General features: G+C 39.8%; 1 protein-coding gene across 1 annotated transcript; it reads right to left on the minus strand.

Moving 5' to 3' along the window:
* Positions 1-1,372: 1,372 nt before the first annotated feature.
* LOC136420502 (lysosomal proton-coupled steroid conjugate and bile acid symporter SLC46A3-like) lies at positions 1,373-16,418 on the minus strand. The gene is made up of 6 exons (XM_066407456.1): positions 16,351-16,418; positions 15,804-15,904; positions 4,863-5,001; positions 4,343-4,426; positions 3,632-3,789; positions 1,373-2,875 (listed from the first exon to the last, which is right to left on the minus strand). Exons 3-6 carry the CDS (start codon positions 4,987-4,989, stop codon positions 2,855-2,857), a joined length of 390 nt encoding a protein of 129 aa, XP_066263553.1. The 5' UTR covers positions 4,990-5,001; positions 15,804-15,904; positions 16,351-16,418; the 3' UTR covers positions 1,373-2,854.
* Between the last annotated feature and the right edge of the window lie 5,764 nt (positions 16,419-22,182).

Genomic DNA, 22,182 nt, shown 5'->3' on the forward strand with positions numbered 1-22,182 from the left:
CTATCCTTTCTATCTATAACTTATTATTTTGTTACTTTGAATTCTAACGTGAACAACTAAATATCTATAAGTTCAAAATTTGACATTATTGTCTTAGAGTGATATTTCTTTATATTTCGATTGAGTTCTTAATTAACAAGTCACAGTGGTAAGATTCATGCTCAGAAACTCCCATATCCAGCCGAATTCGAACGCTGTTTCATGATGTTTGAAATGGCGTAATTCGGTCCGAACGCGCGTTCGACTCGGGGTCACCTGCGGTCATTGCATGTTTTACTGTAAACCCGCGCGGTCGTGTCCCTTTCCCCGCATCAGAAGAAAATCGACTGTTTTCACAAATATTACCTATTTTCCGGAGAGTATATGTATGCTAGTACTTTGGTGTGGACATCTAACATGTAACGAAGCTATTGACGTCATTTTTGCTGACCTTGAATATTCGAAGGATTGTTTACGCCATTGTCAATTACCTCCTCCCCCTATCCATGTGGCATGACATGCGTTCAAACATCGTAAATGGTTGGCTTCAAGAAACATCCACCTTACTTAATTGACGGCTGAAAATGACCGTAACGGTTTTCCCGAGGTTTGCGTTTTTGGGATTTTTGAAAAATGCAATTGATTTTGAATTATTGGTAATTGAGTGCGAAAAATGTATTTAAAAAATGCAATTTTTCACAGATTTGTCGATATTAACTATACTTAGAATAAGTAATAAGCTTTGTTGTTGGTCGACAAAGAATATAAAATAAGAGATATTCATTAACATTGGAAGCCAGGCCATTGCGATGTGTGCCCGAAAAAAACTTCTTTCTAAAGCCTTAAAACAATCGTATATGGGAGCAAAATCTAAAAAAAAGAGGGCATTCTGCGCAATTTGTCAACATTCAAAGTTTTTAAAATCGCTTATTCCGTTTTTTTTTTAAACAATTTTTCCGTCCCCAATATTTTGTTTATTATCTTCGCCGAGAAGATTATGTTTTCGGTTGGGTGTTGGGTGGGTCTGTATGTATGTCAATAGCATAACTCGAGAAACATTTGATTAATCTTCATGACTTTATGTAGGTGTGCAGTTGTTGTGCAAGGGATGGTCAGTTTTTAAAACCGTTTGCCTAGCGTTTTCCAACAGTACTGCAGCGGACTTTGCATGTTTGTGTGTTTGAACGTATGCAAAAAAAGTGACGTATGGAAACGTTGATGATCTTCATGATTTTTCGTATATGAAAAGTCGCCAGCATAACTCGAGATACTGTTGACGGATGTGCATGATATTTAGTGGGTAGGTAGGAGTGTCAGAGAGGAAGGTCAAGTTCGATAATGGCCTCCCAGCGGATATCTAAGGTACTGTAACTGTCTTAAAGTTTGAGGTCAAATTTTCTGGAGGTGTCAGGTTTATGATTTTTTAGCAATACAGTGAAGAGTGTGGAACAGTGAATAGTTGGTATAAGTTTGGGCCCCCTAGCGGCTTGTTTAGAAGTTGGCGTTTATGTTAAAATCTTTGGAGGCGAATAAATACAGAAAGGGTTGACGGATCGTCATGATTTTTGGCATGTAAATAGCTTGGGTAAGATAATCAAACACATATTATGAAAACCAGGAGATAATTTGCATAATGATGAGGAAAGTGTATTGATCCGCTTAAAGTTTGTGGTCGAATTTTTTTCTGGTGCCATGGTTATGATTTTTGATCTTGGGTCTGGGAGTAAGTGATGTAAGTTTGGGTCCCCTTGCCGCTGCCTTAAACTGCAGTGGGCATATTTATTTGTAACTTTTGAGGAGGATAACTCAAGCAGTATGGGTTATTCTTGTATTTGGTATATATGTACCTTGGTGATGATCAACATTATGATATGTTCATTATGCAGATCATGACCTATTTTACATAATCATTAAGGAAAACGTATAGCACTGCTGCACCATAGTACACGGCATGTGATAGTACACATCTCGCGTCCAGAATCTAGGTCAACAGCTTGCGTCCTAAATCTAGGTTAACAGCTAGCTTACTAGCTGTGCGATTGAACAAACAGGACTAAAATATATCTGTTATGTTTGGTATGGATCTGATGATTCACTTAAGATGATAATTATGCCAGACAGGACCTAATTTGCATGATTAATTATTTTTTTATGAATGAGTTCTATGTTTGTGAGCGTTTATAAGCATTTTAGTCGTAATTCGTCTTTGTGAAAGCTTGTATCAAGGTCTGCATATTGTTTAGTTACCAGGGCTAAACCTTTGTAATAGACTTAACCTTTGGGTAGCCCTGGCTTTACTATTCTATAGTCGAATAAACAAATCACAAAAATCTCCGAAAATATGTGTCATCCTTCACTGAGAAAGAGAGGATTATCGATTATGATTGAAATATCAATTATTCAAATGATCTCATTTGAATTATTGCTCAGATTATACTAGAATAAAAACGCTAAGCTGGTGAATGACGGGAACCTTTTATATTTATGTTTGGCATTTTGAAATAGAATAGCTAAATCTCATTATTGACATAGCCAAGTCAAGCAAAACAATGAGAAAAACGGCTATGTAATGCCATATTGGTAAATGGCGGCAATTTGGTACTTGCATTTGTCGGTGCAATTCATATTATTTGGCGAAGATATGAGGTCGTGGAACTCTAGTTTACAAATGTTTTAGTTAGCCAAAATTTTGCTTCGTGCAACCCAATACTTTGTCGTATGCGCGTAGTAATGGGATCAAATACCCCAGCGACAGACCACCATGAGTTATAAACATGAGTGAGAAACACCAGGCTTGCCTGTAAGCAGTGGCTGAGTTTCCTCTGCACTGTTCTGTTTCTTCTGTTTCACATGTTCATCATGTTGGTGTATCACCTCACTGGTGTCTTCCATCCATCTATTAATAGAATAGTTAACGTTACAATAACTAACTGTATAAAGTTTGTCATGGTTAGTATAATACAACGAATGGAATTAACTCTTCTTAGAATATCTGTTGTGTTCCTTTTTGGAGTTTATTCATTGCATTGACTGTTTCTCTATTGTTAAAAAAAGTAGCACAGTATATGAATAGGAAATGTCTTTATTCACAATCATGTAGTTGACAAAAGCTGACCGTCTGTTATCTTTGTCATTTGAGGGGGATATAGACGCATTCTTGTTTGGAATCGCATTCGTAAAATTGTTCTATTGTTTTTTTTAGATATGTATAAATGTAAAAATGTGAGAATACTTTAAATGTGGGATGGTATTAGCTCGCCATTATAATACTACTTTTACATTTGGAACCGCATATCCCACTATTGTTGAAACAAGATCTATGCATGTCACAATGATGTTGCGTTTCGGACCGCTTTGTTAGCAGTAGCACTTAGCTTCGGTGCATATTAAACAAAAAAAATACCTAGCTTCAATGCACCATTAACATAATAAAGTTATGATTGCCGACTCGTATTCAATACGTGGTTGTTCATAAAGAAATTTGCTATCCGCCAACCTGAATAGCAGCACAGTGTATGCTTTGTAATCTAAAATATACTATGTCATTTTACATGGAAATAAAACTTGTATTAACATAACTGCACACAGAAAATACTTAAAACACTTTTTATACAAAGAGATGAAATACTTTGATGAAATACGGGATACTCACTGCAGCAAAATGATGGGAACGAGAAGTAGCCCAGCCAGATATGATGAAACAGAAGCCTGGGAAGGAGCTGAGTGTAGCTGTATACAGTTTGTTGAACAGGAGCGAGGCCAACAGGGGACACGTGACCTCTATTGCAGACATGACAGAGAACATAACACCTGCAGGAGTAGATCATCAAAACATCACCCCAGTACAGGTACTTCACCTGTCCACACAACTAGAACGATGCTGCTGCTGAAGCCTCTCTCAAACTAGATGACCTTGGTGGCCTAGCTGCGTCTTAAATTGGATTTGTCCTTCATTGAGTTTATAATAGGGGTATCATGCAAAAGGTGCTCTAATGACTGAAAACACAGAACAACAAACAAAACAAAACAAAATAACAAATTTTCACTTTTAATTAATGGAATTCAGTGAGGACGCTGTGAAACTGCTCGGTCGCAACGAGGTCGCCAACGTGCCACATGGCGCTAGCTAATGCTAGGGTCACATTTCCCAGCCGGGGCCCGGCCGGGATGTTTGTGAAAACGAAAAATAAAATATGCATAACAAGAAAATACACAGTTTCTAGTAAGGAGTAAATTTCTAACGTTTTATGTCTTTTATTGTATTTTATATCGTATTTTTCGTTCCCGCAAGCTGCCCGACCGGGCCCCGCTTTGGAAATGTGACCTAGGCATAAGACCGGAGATTATATTAATAAACACATACCTTTTTCTCCATCTGCGACTGTTTTGGAACACAGAGATCTGATAGTCACTGCTATGAAACCAGACAGAATCCCTAGTACTGGAACTATAAGGTGAAAATAGAAAAAAAAAGTAGAATAATTTGCTTAAGTGTGGTATTTCTGGTAGTGCTTGGAATAACATTTGGCACACTTCTCAGTGGCATAATAAGTATTTCAACGACATTGATTCCATTCTTTACTGTCATCATTAGCTAACATAGATTTTTAGTTTACGTGTAAAATGTTATACTATTATTCTCTACCCTATTCTTACGTCCAATCGTAGATTTGTGGAAGTATGCATTCCTATTCATATTGGAATTGCTTTTGTATGTGTGAGTTTATGTGTGTGTGTGCGTGCGTGTGTGTGAGTCTGCGTGTCTATATGACTGTCTGCGTCTGATTGCGCGTGTGTTTGTGTATATGCGTATGCGTGTGTGTGAGTGTATGTACATGTGCGTCTTCTTCTGCATGCATGCGTGCGTACTGTATCTGTCTTACCGAGGAACAGCATCCATACGGTTGACACAAAACCAAGAAGTACATGAGCCGCGATCTTTGACAGCGCCCCCGCTTGACCCACGTTGGTATCGCACATCAGTCGAGACATCAGAGGAAGAATCACCATCAGTCCGACTGACTAAACCAGACAATTGAACGAAATATTATTTTTCTCCGACCACCAGAATCAACATCAGTCCGACTGACTTAACTAGACGATTGAACAAATAGTACTTTACTCCAACCACCAGAATCACCATCAGTCCGACTGACTAAACAAGACGACTGAACAAATAGTACTTTACTCAAACCACCAGAATCACCATCAGTCCGACTGACTAAACCAGACAATTGAACGAAATATTACTTTACTCCGACCACCAGAATCACCATCAGTCCGACTGACTTAACCAGACGATTGAACAAATAGTACTTTACTCCAACCACCAGAATCACCATCAGTCCGACTGACTAAACAAGACGACTGAACAAATAGTACTTTACTCAAACCACCAGAATCACCATCAGTCCGACTGACTAAACCAGACAATTGAACGAAATATTACTTTACTCCGACCACCAGAATCAACATCAGTCCGACTGACTAAACCAGACAATTGAACGAAATATTATCTTCTCCGACCACCAGAATCAACATCAGTCTGACTGACTTAACCAGACGATTGAACAAATAGTACTTTACTCCAACCACCAGAATCACCATCAGTCCGACTGACTACACCAGACGATTGAACAAATAGTACTTTACTCAAACCACCAGAATCACCATCAGTCCGACTGACTTAACCAGACGATTGAACAAATAATACTTTACTCCAACCACCAGAATCACCATCAGTCCGACTGACTACACCAGACGATTGAACAAATAGTACTTTACTCCAACCACCAGAATCACCATCAGTCCGACTGACTAAACCAGACAATTGAACGAAATAGTACTTTACTCCAACTACCAGAATCACCATCAGTCCGACTGACTAAACAAGACGACTGAACAAATAGTACTTTACTCAAACCACCAGAATCACCATCAGTCCGACTGACTGAACAAGACGATTGAACAAATAGTACTTTACTCCAACCACCAGAATCACCATCAGTCCGACTGACTAAACAAGTAGATTGAACAAATAGTACTTTACTCCAACCACCAGAATTACCATCAGTCCGACTGACTAAACAAGACGATTGAACAAATAGTACTTTACTCAAACCACCGGAATCACCATCAGTCCGACTGACTAAACCAGACAATTGAACAAATAGTACTTTACTCCAGCTACCAGAATCACCATCAGTCCCACTGACTAAACAAGACGACTGAACAAATAGTACTTTACTCAAACCACCAGAATCACAATCAGTCCGACTGACTGAACAAGACAATTGAACAAATAGTAATTTACTCCAACCACCAGAATCACCATCAGTCCGACTGACTAAACAAGACGATTGAACAAATAGTACTTTACTCCAACCACCAGAATCACCATCAGTCCGACTGACTAAACAAGACGATTGAACAAATAGTACTTTACTCCAACCACCAGAATCACCATCAGTCCGACTGACTAAACAAGACGATTGAACAAATAGTACTTTACTCAAACCACCGGAATCACCATCAGTCCGACTGACTAAACAAGACGACTGAACAAATAGTACTTTACTCAAACCACCAGAATCACCATCAGTCCGACTGACTAAACCAGACAATTGAACGAAATATTACTTTACTCCGACCACCAGAATCACCATCAGTCCGACTGACTTAACCAGACGATTGAACAAATAGTACTTTACTCCAACCACCAGAATCACCATCAGTCCGACTGACTAAACCAGACAATTGAACAAATAGTACTTTACTCCAGCTACCAGAATCACCATCAGTCCCACTGACTAAACAAGACGACTGAACAAATAGTACTTTACTCAAACCACCAGAATCACAATCAGTCCGACTGACTGAACAAGACAATTGAACAAATAGTAATTTACTCCAACCACCAGAATCACCATCAGCCCGACTGACTAAACAAGACGATCGAAAAAATAGTACATTACTCCAACCACCAGAATCACCATCAGTCCCACTGACTAAACAAGACGATTGAACAAATAGTACTTTACTCAAACCACCAGAATCACCATCAGTCCGACTGACTGAACAAGACGATTGAACAAATAGTACTTTACTCCAACCACCAGAATCACCATCAGTCCGACTGACTAAACAAGACGATTGAACAAATAGTACTTTACTCCAACCACCAGAATCACCATCAGTCCGACTGACTAAACAAGACGATTGAACAAATAGTACTTTACTCAAACCACCGGAATCACCATCAGTCCGACTGACTAAACCAGACAATTGAACAAATAGTACTTTACTCCAGCTACCAGAATCACCATCAGTCCCACTGACTAAACAAGACGACTGAACAAATAGTACTTTACTCAAACCACCAGAATCACAATCAGTCCGACTGACTGAACAAGACAATTGAACAAATAGTAATTTACTCCAACCACCAGAATCACCATCAGTCCGACTGACTAAACAAGACGATTGAACAAATAGTACTTTACTCCAACCACCAGAATCACCATCAGTCCGACTGACTAAACAAGACGATTGAACAAATAGTACTTTACTCCAACCACCAGAATCACCATCAGTCCGACTGACTAAACAAGACGATTGAACAAATAGTACTTTACTCCAACCACCAGAATCACCATCAGTCCGACTGACTAAATAAGACGATTGAACAAATAGTACTTTACTCAAACCACCGGAATCACCATCAGTCCGACTGACTAAACCAGACAATTGAACAAATAGTACTTTACTCCAGCTACCAGAATCACCATCAGTCCCACTGACTAAACAAGACGACTGAACAAATAGTACTTTACTCAAACCACCAGAATCACAATCAGTCCGACTGACTGAACAAGACAATTGAACAAATAGTAATTTACTCCAACCACCAGAATCACCATCAGTCCGACTGACTAAACAAGACGATTGAACAAATAGTACTTTACTCCAACCACCAGAATCACCATCAGTCCGACTGACTAAACAAGACGATTGAACAAATAGTACTTTACTCCAACCACCAGAATCACCATCAGTCCGACTGACTAAACAAGACGATTGAACAAATAGTACTTTACTCAAACCACCGGAATCACCATCAGTCCGACTGACTAAACAAGACGACTGAACAAATAGTACTTTACTCAAACCACCAGAATCACCATCAGTCCGACTGACTAAACCAGACAATTGAACGAAATATTACTTTACTCCGACCACCAGAATCACCATCAGCCCGACTGACTTAACCAGACGATTGAACAAATAGTACTTTACTCCAACCACCAGAATCACCATCAGTCCGACTGACTAAACCAGACAATTGAACAAATAGTACTTTACTCCAGCTACCAGAATCACCATCAGTCCCACTGACTAAACAAGACGATTGAACAAATAGTACTTTACTCAAACCACCAGAATCACAATCAGTCCGACTGACTGAACAAGACAATTGAACAAATAGTAATTTACTCCAACCACCAGAATCACCATCAGCCCGACTGACTAAACAAGACGATCGAAAAAATAGTACATTACTCCAACCACCAGAATCACCATCAGTCCCACTGACTAAACAAGACGATTGAACAAATAGTACTTTACTCCAACCACCAGAATCACCATTAGTCCGACTGACTAAACAAGACGATTGAACAAATAGTACTTTACTCCAACCACCAGAATCACCATCAGTCCGACTGACTGAACAAGACAATTGAACAAATAGTACTTTACTCCAACCACCAGAATCACCATCAGTCCGACTGACAAAACCAGACGATTGAACAAATAGTACTTTACTCCAACCACCAGAATCACCATCAGTCCGACTGACTGAACAAGACAATTGAACAAATGGTACTTTACTCCAACCACCAGAATCACCAACAGTCCGACTGACTAAATAAGACGATTGAACAAATAGTACTTTACTCCAACCACCAGAATCACCATCAGTCCGACTGACTGAACAAAACAATTGAACAAATAGTACTTTACTCCAACCACCAGAATCACCATTAGTCCGACTGACTAAACAAGACAATTGAACAAATAGTACTTTACTCCAACCACCAGAATCACCATTAGTCCGACTGACTGAACAAGACGATTGAACAAATAGTACTTTACTCCAACCACCAGAATCACCATCAGTCCGACTGCCTGAACAAGACAATTGAACAAATAGTACTTTACTCCGACCACCAGAATCACCAACAGTCCGACTGACTAAACAAGACGATTGAACAAATAGTACTTTACTCAAACCACCAGAATCACAATCAGTCCGACTGACTGAACAAGACAATTGAACAAATAGTAATTTACTCCAACCACCAGAATCACCATCAGTCCGACTACCTAAACAAGACGACTGAACAAATAGTACTGTACTCCAACCACCAGAATCACCATCCGTCCGACTGACTAAACAAGACGATTGAACAAATAGTACTTTACTCCAACCACCGGAATCACCATCAGTCCGACTGACTAAACAAGACGATTGAACAAATAGTACTTTACTCCAACCACCAGAATCACCATCAGTCCGACTGACTAAACAAGACGATTGAACAAATAGTACTTTACTCCAACCACCAGAATCACCATCAGTCCGACTGACTAAACAAGACGACTGAACAAATAGTACTTTACTCAAACCACCAGAATCACCATCAGTCCGACTGACTAAACCAGACAATTGAACGAAATATTACTTTACTCCGACCACCAGAATCACCATCAGTCAGACTGACTTAACCAGACGATTGAACAAATAGTACTTTACTCCAACCACCAGAATCACCATCAGTCCGACTGACTAAACAAGACGACTGAACAAATAGTACTTTACTCAAACCACCAGAATCACCATCAGTCCGACTGACTGAACAAGACAATTGAACAAATAGTAATTTACTCCAACCACCAGAATCACCATCAGCCCGACTGACTAAACAAGACGATCGAAAAAATAGTACATTACTCCAACCACCAGAATCACCATCAGTCCCACTGACTAAACAAGACGATTGAACAAATAGTACTTTACTCCAACCACCAGAATCACCATTAGTCCGACTGACTAAACAAGACGATTGAACAAATAGTACTTTACTCCAACCACCAGAATCACCATCAGTCCGACTGACTGAACAAGACAATTGAACAAATAGTACTTTACTCCAACCACCAGAATCACCATCAGTCCGACTTACTAAACAAGACGATTGAACAAATAGTACTTTACTCCAACCACCAGAATCACCATCAGTCCGACTGACTAAACAAGACGATTGAACAAATGGTACTTTACTCCAACCACCAGAATCACCAACAGTCCGACTGACTAAATAAGACGATTGAACAAATAGTACTTTACTCCAACCACCAGAATCACCATCAGTCCGACTGACTGAACAAGACAATTGAAAAATAGTACTTTACTCCAACCACCAGAATCACCATTAGTCCGACTGACTAAACAAGACAATTGAACAAATAGTACTTTACTCCAACCACCAGAATCACCATTAGTCCGACTGACTGAACAAGACGATTGAACAAATAGTACTTTACTCCAACCACCAGAATCACCATCAGTCCGACTGCCTGAACAAGACAATTGAACAAATAGTACTTTACTCCAACCACCAGAATCACCAACAGTCCGACTGACTAAACAAGACGATTGAACAAATAGTACTTTACTCAAACCACCAGAATCACAATCAGTCCGACTGACTGAACAAGACAATTGAACAAATAGTAATTTACTCCAACCACCAGAATCACCATCAGTCCGACTACCTAAACAAGACGACTGAACAAATAGTACTGTACTCCAACCACCAGAATCACCATCCGTCCGACTGACTAAACAAGACGATTGAACAAATAGTACTTTACTCCAACCACCAGAATCACCATCAGTCCGACTGACTAAAAAAGACGATTGAACAAATAGTACTTTACTCCAACCACCGGAATCACCATCAGTCCGACTGACTAAACAAGACGATTGAACAAATAGTACTTTACTCCAACCACCAGAATCACCATCAGTCCGACTGACTAAACAAGACGATTGAACAAATAGTACTTTACTCCAACCACCGGAATCACCATCAGTCCGACTGACTGAACAAGACGATTGAACAAATAATACTTTACTCCGACCACCAGAATCACCATCAGTCCCACTGACAGAACCAGACGATTGAACAAATAGTACTTTACTCCAACCACCAGAATCACCATCAGTCCGACTGACTAAACAAGACGACTGAACAAATAGTACTTTACTCCAACCACCAGAATCACCATCAGCCCGACTGACTAAACAAAACGATTGAACAAATAGTACTTTACTCGAACCACCAGAATCACCATCAGTCCGACTGACTGAACCAGACGATTGAACAAATAGTACTTTACTCCAACCACCAGAATCACCATCAGTCCGACTGACAAAACCAGACGATTGAACAAATAGTACTTTACTCCAACCACCAGAATCACCATCAGTCCGACTGAAAAAACCAGACGATTGAACAATTAGTACTTTACTCCAACCACCAGAATCACCATCAGTCCGACTTACTAAACAAGACGACTGAACAAATAGTACTTTACTCAAACCACCAGAATCACCATCAGTCCCACTGACTGAACAAGACGATTGAACAAATAGTACTTTACTCCAACCACCAGAATCACCATCAGTCCGACTGACTGAACAAGACAATTGAACAAATAGTACTTTACTCCAACCACCAGAATCACCATCAGTCCGACTGACTAAACAAGACGACTGAACAAATAGTACTTTACTCAAACCACCAGAATCACCATCAGTCCGACTGACTAAACCAGACAATTGAACGAAATATTACTTTACTCCGACCACCAGAATCACCATCAGTCCGACTGACTAAACCAGACGATTGAACGAAATATTATATTTTTCTCCGACCACCAGAATCAACATCAGTCTGACTGACTTAACCAGACGATTGAACAAATAGTACTTTACTCCAACCACCAGAATCACCATCAGTCCGACTGACTACACCAGACGATTGAACAAATAGTACTTTACTCAAACCACCAGAATCACCATCAGTCCGACTGACTTAACCAGACGATTGAACAAATAATACTTTACTCCAACCACCAGAATCACCATCAGTCCGACTGACTACACCAGACGATTGAACAAATAGTACTTTACTCCAACCACCAGAATCACCATCAGCCCGACTGACTGAACCAGACGATTGAACAAATAGTACTTTACTACAACCACCAGAATCACCATCAGTCCGACTGACTGAACCAGACGATTGAACAAATAGTACTTTACTCCAACCACCAGAATCACCATCAGTCCGACTGACTAAACAAGACGACTGAACAAATAGTACTTTACTCCAACCACCAGAATCACCATCAGCCCGACTGACTAAACAAGACGATTGAACAAATAGTACTTTACTCCAACCACCAGAATCACCATCAGCCCGACTGACTAAACAAGACGATTGAACAAATAGTACTTTACTCCAACCACCAGAATCACCATCAGTCCGACTGACTGAACAAGACGATTGAACAAATAGTACTTTACTACAACCACCAGAATCACCATCAGTCCGACTGACTGGACCAGACGATTGAACAAATAGTACTTTACTCCAACCACCAGAATCACCATCAGTCCGACTGACAAAACCAGACGATTGAACAAATAGTACTTTACTCCAACCACCAGAATCACCATCAGTCCGACAGACAAAACCAGACGATTGAACAAATAGTACTTTACTCCAACCACCAGAATCACCATCAGTCCGACTTACTAAACAAGACGACTGAACAAATAGTACTTTACTCAAACCACCAGAATCACCATCAGTCCGACTTACTAAACAAGACGATTGAACAAATAGTACTTTACTCCAACCACCAGAATCACCATCAGTCCGACTGACTAAACAAGACGACTGAACAAATAGTACTTTACTCCAACCACCAGAATCACCATCAGTCCGACTTACTAAACAAGACGACTGAACAAATAGTACTTTACTCAAACCACCAGAATCACCATTAGTCCCACTGACTAAACAAGACGATTGAACAAATAGTACTTTACTCCAACCACCAGAATCACCATCAGCCCGACTGACTAAACAAGACGATTGAACAAATAGTACTTTACTCCAACCACCAGAATCACCATCAGTCCGACTGACTGAACAAGACGATTGAACAAATAGTACTTTACTCCAACCACCAGAATCACCATCAGTCCGACTGACAAAACCAGACGATTGAACAAATAGTACTTTACTCCAACCACCAGAATCACCATCAGTCCGACTGACTAAACCAGACGATTGAACAAATAGTACTTTACTCCAACCACCAGAATCACCATCAGTCCGACTGACTGAACAAGACAATTGAACAAATAGTACTTTACTTCAACCAACAGAATCACCATCAGTCCCACTGACTAAACCAGACGATTGAACAAGTAATACTTTACTCCAACCAACAGAATCACCATCAGTCCGACTGACTAAACAAGACGACTGAACAAATAGTACTTTACTCAAACCACCAGAATCACCATCAGTCCGACTGACTTAACCAGACGATTGAACAAATAATACTTTACTCCAACCACCAAAATCACCATCAGTCCGACTGACTACACCAGACGATTGAACAAATAGTACTTTACTCCAACCACCAGAATCACCATCAGCCCGACTGACTGAACCAGACGATTGAACAAATAGTACTTTACTACAACCACCAGAAGCACCATCAGTCCGACTGACTGAACCAGACGATTGAACAAATAGTACTTTACTCCAACCACCAGAATCACCATCAGTCCGACTGACTAAACAAGACGACTGAACAAATAGTACTTTACTCCAACCACCAGAATCACCATCAGCCCGACTGACTAAACAAGACGATTGAACAAATAGTACTTTACTCCAACCACCAGAATCACCATCAGCCCGACTGACTAAACAAGACGATTGAACAAATAGTACTTTACTCCAACCACCAGAATCACCATCAGTCCGACTGACTGAACAAGACGATTGAACAAATAGTACTTTACTACAACCACCAGAATCACCATCAGTCCGACTGACTGGACCAGACGATTGAACAAATAGTACTTTACTCCAACCACCAGAATCACCATCAGTCCGACTGACAAAACCAGACGATTGAACAAATAGTACTTTACTCCAACCACCAGAATCACCATCAGTCCGACAGACAAAACCAGACGATTGAACAAATAGTACTTTACTCCAACCACCAGAATCACCATCAGTCCGACTTACTAAACAAGACGACTGAACAAATAGTACTTTACTCAAACCACCAGAATCACAATCAGTCCCACTGACTAAACAAGACGATTGAACAAATAGTACTTTACTACAACCACCAGAATCACCATCAGTCCGACTGACTGAACAAGACAATTGAACAAATAGTACTTTACTTCAACCAACAGAATCACCATCAGTCCCACTGACTAAACCAGACGATTGAACAAGTAATACTTTACTCCAACCACCAGAATCACCATCAGTCCGACTGACTGAACCAGACGATTAAACAAATAGTACATTACTCCAATAACCAGAATCACCATCAGTCCCACTGACTGAACAAGACAATTGAACAAATAGTACTTTACTTCAACCAACAGAATCACCGTCAGTCACACTGACTGAACAAGACGATTGAACAAATAGTACTTTACTCCAACCACCAGAATCACCATCAGTCCGACTGACAAAACCAGACGATTGAACAAATAGTACTTTACTCCGACCACCAGAATCACCAACAGTCCGACTACCAAACCAGACGATTGAACAAATAGTACTTTACTCCGACCACCAGAATCACCATCAGTCCGACTGACTGAACCAGACGATTGAACAAATAGTACTTTACTCCAACCACCAGAATCACTATCAGCCCGACTGACTAAATAAGACGATTGAACAAATAGTACTTTACTCCAACCACCAGAATCACCATCAGTCCGACTGACTGAACCAGACGATTGAACAAATAGTACTTTACTCTAACCACCAGAATCACCATCAGTCCGACTGACTAAATAAGACGATTGAACAAATAGTACTTTACTCCAACCACCAGAATCACCATCAGTCCGACTGACTGAACCAGACGATTGAACAAATAGTACTTTACTCCAACCACCAGAATCACCATCAGTCCGACTGTCTCAACAAGACGATTGAACAAATAGTACTTTACTCCAACCACCAGAATCACCATCAGTCCGACTGACTAAACCAGACGATTGAACAAATAGTACTTTACTCCAACCACCAGAATCACCATGATTCCGACTGACTAAACCAGACGATTGAACAAATAGTACTTTACTCCAACCACCAGAATCACCATCAGTCCGACTGACTAAACAAGACGATTGAACAAATAGTACTTTTTTCCGACCACCAGAATCACCATCAGTCCGACTGACTAAACAAGACAATTGAACAAATAGTACCGTACTCTTAGTCTCCAGCCACGAGGACTCGCAAAAATGTCTTTTAAGAATCATCATGTAAACCAATTTAAATTACAGTCTTATCATGCTAACATAAATGCATAGACACTCATGAAGTAAGGTTTCAAGTATTATGCTTGTTTGTAAGGAAATATCTTGCTTACTTTTTAAAATATGACATGATTATGGTATCATAGATACGTACCAATGCGATTCCTCTGACAGCTAAATACAGTCCAAACAGGGTGCTGGTCCAACTGGATCCGAGCTGGTGTTTAATGAACAGAAAGCCAAGGTCCTCGGTGCCTTAGAAAATAAAACATGAACATTATCAAGAGTAAAGGAAAAAATAAATTCTTAGTTTATTTCCTTCTTTTTTCAACGTTAAATTACGTTGGATAAAATGACAAAATAGGCTAAATCTGTTAAGTGCAATAACTGCTTGGATGCTAAATTTCGGTTAAAAGAGAGTCAATCTCTCATTAAAGACTGTGTTACAGACTTTCTGCAACGTATGCTTCATTGCTCACCGACAGAGTCACTTGTCATACCTACATAACGCGAAGTCAAAAAGCAGTAGATTAGTCATTCCTTGACCTAGATGCTCTCAAAGATAAGTTCAGATTCTTATGTTGGAAAGTGCAGTATAACTTAAATGCAGAGAGTCTAGATATGTCTATATTCATATAGTCGTTTTATCGTGAGGTTACAAGACAGTATCATGATAAAACTGAATAAAAAAGATGCTTCACCTGACAGAAAAATGGTGACAGTGAATGCCAGCAGCAGGAGAATGACGTGCAGTCTACCATTTCCTTCCCTAGACAGTATCTGTCAATGACCATTTCCTTCCCTAGACAGTATCTGTCAATGACTCTCACCCAAGACTTCACGTTCTCAATGTTGAGTAGCCCTTTCGTCTTGCTTCTCAGCGTCCGGTCTTCCGATTTTTGAATGTTACCCTCATTCATTTGAACAGACTCTTTCAGCCATAATAAGATATAAACGATTGTTGTAGCGTTCAAACAAACATAGAGGATGAAAACAGGCAGGTATCCCGCCTTGTCCAGAATTATTCCACTAACAGCTCCCCCAACCGCCGCGCCAAGAGATGACATCATATCCAATATTCCAATCCGCCATGTTCGCGAGCTGCCGTCCGTAATGTCTGAAACGTAGCTGTAAGTCGCCATTAGGACGCAGCCATACCCCCCGCAAAGACTGTTTGCGATTGTACCAATAAACAAGTAGGGAACCGCGCTGTAAATGAACACTGACTGTATGATAAGATTCCCTCCAGATATCACAGCTCCCATGAATGGCAGAATCATTGCACTTTTACGACCAGTTTTATCCGTCCACGACCCGAGTAAGATTAACATCAGAACGGAGGGTATAACATCTACAAAGTCCATGTACAGAATCCATTGAGCAGTTTCTTTCTGTACGAACTGTTCTTCCATGTGATACGCACTGATATTGCTGCAAAGTTGGGAGTCATTGAAGGCCCGTAGACAAACCTTGTTATACATAAGCTGCTGAGTTACAGAGTCAGAGAGAAGCGATCCAGTCATGTACATGAATATCACTGGTTCAACTGTCAGGTACTTCCGGATCCAGGCTGCAACTGGGGGCGCCATTTTATTTATTCACCTTATGATGTCAAGGTGCAAGAGGTGTGAAAGCTGAAAATGGGAGAAAATGTTTTCACAAAACAGAGCATTGACTATGGCGATCCCTAAAACATTGGTAGCCTTTTATACAACCAAGACAGCACCATTATTAGGCCCATGTAGGTCACCACACATCGCGAAGGACACCGTTTCAAGGCGTGCTTGATGTTCCATACTTTAGTTATTACAATGGGACGGCTTTAACTAATGCAAGGCCAAAACAGTGGTGCGGTGTGCATGACTACATGCAAAACTTCATTTTAACGCAATCAGACTTTAATCCAGTAATCAGCTCTGAGTATCAGACGGGATTTTTAACGTGTATTCTAAAAGGGTCCAAAGAAAACGTTTCGGATATGGATATATCCCAACTAGAAACCGGTAAATCGTTGTGTCTCAGCCGTCATCCTTCTGACACCCAATCGACGATATATCCCAACCAGATTTTTAGCAAGACCCAGATTCAATATAAACAACGGTGTTTATTACAAGGCGTACTTTGGGAAAGAACTTTGTACTGTACGGAAGGGAGAGATTCTTGCATTTGATTCTGGTGGCCAGAATGCGGAGTTTGGGTTATCTGAATCCTAGTTTTACAAAAAAAATTGCGTGAAAAAAGTAATCTGTTTTCACATACTGCACAAGTGATCGTGTCGAGAATAGTCATTATACATGCAGTATCTGGACTAGTTAGAGGGCATACTAAGTACAATGCATCGACGGAAGTTACTTCCGGGTATGACTCTCAAAGAAACTCTCAGGATATTTGCCTACTGTTTACAGTTATTTTCTATGCTTAAAAATCCTGGAAGGAGGTGATATTTGACAGAACAATGTGAATGCAATTAGGTTGAATAATAATGCAGTAATACGGGAAATGACATGCATGGGTAAGTATTTTAGATCACTGCCACCAAAGGTGAACTATTATAAATCATGCCAATAACAACGACTATCAGCACAACGGATTGGCTTAGAAAAAATAGTACATAGTAGAATACCTTGTTATATCACGTGTTGGAATGTGACACTCGACGCCATCCCTATAGAACTGGTTCGCCTATAAGTAGTATATTAAGTTCATGGCGCTCCAACCACCATAGCAGTCGTGTTTAGTACAAAGTCCAGCATGGGTGCATGCGGCAAAGTCTAACTGTATGTGCTCTGTGGACACACACGTCTCAGTCAAGCAGAGCAAAGGTCATTTCTTCTCCATGTACGTACTTCTGCCATGGATGGTAGGTTTTCGTTGTGGTATGTGAGGGTGTTGTGGACACCTCAACTCGACATTGTGGATTAGTCTGTAACTTGACCTGTTGGCAAAAATCAAATGATGGTTCATCTTAGATTTCTGATAATTTATTGCCTGGATTATATAATAGGATTAACACTCAAAGAATGGATGTCAACATAATACATAAAAGCTATGGATAACTAAATGACTCGCTTTAGTTGGGAGACTTGTTCAAATGATACTGCTGCCTTAAGTCTGAAATCATGTATCAAATAATTTCATAGATAAAAAAATCATGTTATTTTAGTTTTATTTATTGCCCTATAGGCCATTTTTAATTCATCATATTGCATTGAATCCCAATCATTTATGCTAATGATTACTCGAATCGAATATTGGATTTGCGATCTCAGAGCGCACACCAACCTTCGTACACATATTTCAATGGTACTGCAGCAGAACGTTTCTATAACTCGCGTTCTAAACACGATTTTGTTTTGATTTTAATTGCCTATTACTATGATATGGAAATGATTTTGGAATAAAAGTTGGCTTTTATGGTGAGGTGGGGAGGTAATTTTATGCTAGCTGATATCCCAAAAAGCCCAGTCTGGATAGGGTTTAAGCTATTACTAAATGCAAAGCATTAAAGCTGATTCGTGTCATTATCAACTGAAGGAAGTTCTAACTTCTGACAGAACAAAAAAGGCTAATAAATTGATCGCAGAACTTTTCCATATGTAGAATGATATATAAATTGAAAATAATGACATTCAGACCAAATGCAATAACACGATGATAAGAAGTTTAAAGACTGATATGAAATAAGAAGTGGAAAAAATTAAAAGGAAATTATTTCTTAATTTTGACACATTCAAACTATTGCAGATTAGCTCATTTATTATTTAACTCTTAATCAAGGGAAATTACTCTTAAAAAAAACAGACAGGCTAGTCCGACATCTAAAGAGAATCACTTTAGAGCGTTAGGAGATCGTGCACTGTGAAATTATAGCTTTGACTAATTTCTACTTAATTCTACTTATACTTATATACTATTCTAAAGCAGTGTTGTTTCAGCATTATTCGAAATTGCAACAATACAATACACAGAGGCACGCCATACATGTTGTATGTCATTGGTGTGCAAACAAAACAACACTGTCATGCGATAAAGTAGTTTTCATTTTTTCCAAATTATGCATGGTGAAGGCATATGAGGACCTTTCATTGTTAATTGAACAACGTGGATCAAGTGTTGTTATATGTGGATAATATGTCATGTAAAGCTTTATTTTCACCCATTTTATATTGTTCTGTTCACCTTTCTACATACTACTTACTGTATTAACCCTATCTAGACCGGGCTTTTTTTTAGACTTCTTGGACGGGGGGGGGGGCGGCTCTTTCGACCCCCACGTTATAACTTCCGAACGGTATGCTCTATCATCACCAAATTTGCAGGGAGTGATGTTCACGTGAAGTTTAATAATTTCTGTAATTTTGGTGACGTTTTTGATTTGATTTGGTTTATTCGACTGTAAAAAGTACAGCCAGGGATACCCAACTAGCCAAAGGCTATTACAAAGGGTTAGCCCTGATAACAGTATTCATTACAAACGTTCACAGAGTTCATTACAAACGTTCACAAGGCGCACCAAACAGATACATAAAACGCTAAGCTAAAAACATAGAAGAAACAAAATTAACAAAACATTTCACAAAAGTAAAGCGCCTAAGGTAAAAAATGCACGAGACTAAATTATATATAAAATCGTTGACGACGCAAAGCCAAAACTTAGGTTTACATTACGTACTAGGTTATACAATACATATATCAAATATTTCAGTCATTATTTACAGAGTATTTATCGCCGAGTGATGTGCAGAGTTTGTTTTTGAAGGAGCTGACGGTGAGTAATGTTCGAATATTACCAGGAAGAGAGTTCCACAGTGAAATCGATCTACTAAGAAATGTCCTCTGGGATCTGGTAGTCTTGAACGCTGGAATAGTCAAGTGTTCACTGTTTCTAAGGGGATAGCGGGAGTTGGTGTCAGGCGCACGTGTTCGGGGCAGCAAACTTTGTAGATGCGGGGGGCAGCGTCCGTTCAAAAGTCTGTAGAGAGTCACAGTTGTGTGGAACTTGCGTCGGTACTGGAGTGACGGTAGTGATAGTTCGGTGTAGAGACTTTCGTATGAAGGATACGGTAGCCCAAAAAGGCCGCTGATGATTCTGGTGGTCTTGTATTGGACGGATTCCACAGTCCTTTGATCGCGTATGGTAAGACCAGACTAGACAACGTCTGCATACTCGAGGTTTTGGTGACGTTATGACGTAATATGACGTAATTATAAAGCCATCCATGTGATTTTATTGGCTAAATAGGGAATTCCCATAATATCTAAAAGTATTATACAAAATAGTGCGTATTATTGATTTAAAGGTATGCCAAGATATTTTACGTCAGTGGTGACTAAGTTGACGTCAAAATGACGTCGAAGAATGACGTCATGTGTTGTTAGCGACCCCCTGGGATCCGCCATCTTGGATCGGCCGTTTTGAATTTTTTTCAATATACATTTTCTCCATGTATGATCCCAAATAACAATCAAAATAGACTAAAAACATCAATCTGAATGTTTCTGGTTAAGAAAATTCCATGTTGTGACGAATTAAAAGGCGAAAAAGCCTGTTTATACCGAAAATAATGATTCTGTCCGCCATCTTGGATTAAGAGCGATGACGTCATCAAATTAGCATCATTTATGAATATTGTATCATGACAGTTACATTAAATCACATGTGATGTTATACATGTAGGAAACTAGTGTGGTTGAGCAAGAAAACATTGGAAACAACTATGTTTAAATCGAAATTAGTGAAATTTGCATAAAATGCCTCTTCAGAAACCCGTTGCCATGGCAACACGAAAAATGATAAACTTATACTTTTATCATAATATTGTTGCCAACTAAAGTCTAGGAAAAGTCATCAAGTTTGGTTGTCCTACCATACGTCGTTTGGCAGTTATACGATGTCAAAGTTGGCGCGGGCACTTTTAGCCCCCCCCCCCCCGTCTAGATAGGGTTAACACCGGTGCAGCACGAATGCACAAGCCAACAGAGCTTTTTTGAACTCCATTGCATGACCCGCTATAATGAAATGATGAAAGCTGTTTCAAAGAGGACCCTGCGTTGTGAACGAAGAAAAAATGCGAAAATTGGTCGGCGCTTGTTGAAAAACATGCAATCGTTTTACGTCACAACGTGTCCTTGGTCAACGGGGACAGCCCTATTTTTCTACACCCATATGTTTAAAGTTAGTATCACTGCTTTGATACCCATAGGTTTCGTATGTTAGATTTAGGGTAAGGAGATTTTTTTGTTTAACATTGGGGGGTCGCAACATAAGGTTGATGGAAAATAGGAATGCAAAAGGTCTCACCGCTTTTACCGTTTTGAATATACGCGGACCTTTTCATCTAAGGACTAATCATGGTATCATTTTCACTATTCATAGATCTTTTACTGGTATAAGTGATTGACCTGCTACTTGCCAGCACAGTACAGGTATAAGCACAGTCAGAGCCAAGCATGGGGTCCGGCAACAGAAAAATCAGCCAGCCGCCTACCAAACCTTCACCTGTCCACCAAAGTGAGGTACGATATTGTAAAAA

This window comes from Branchiostoma lanceolatum, chromosome 15 (assembly GCF_035083965.1).
Source record: "Branchiostoma lanceolatum isolate klBraLanc5 chromosome 15, klBraLanc5.hap2, whole genome shotgun sequence".
Classification (NCBI taxonomy): domain Eukaryota; kingdom Metazoa; phylum Chordata; class Leptocardii; order Amphioxiformes; family Branchiostomatidae; genus Branchiostoma; species Branchiostoma lanceolatum.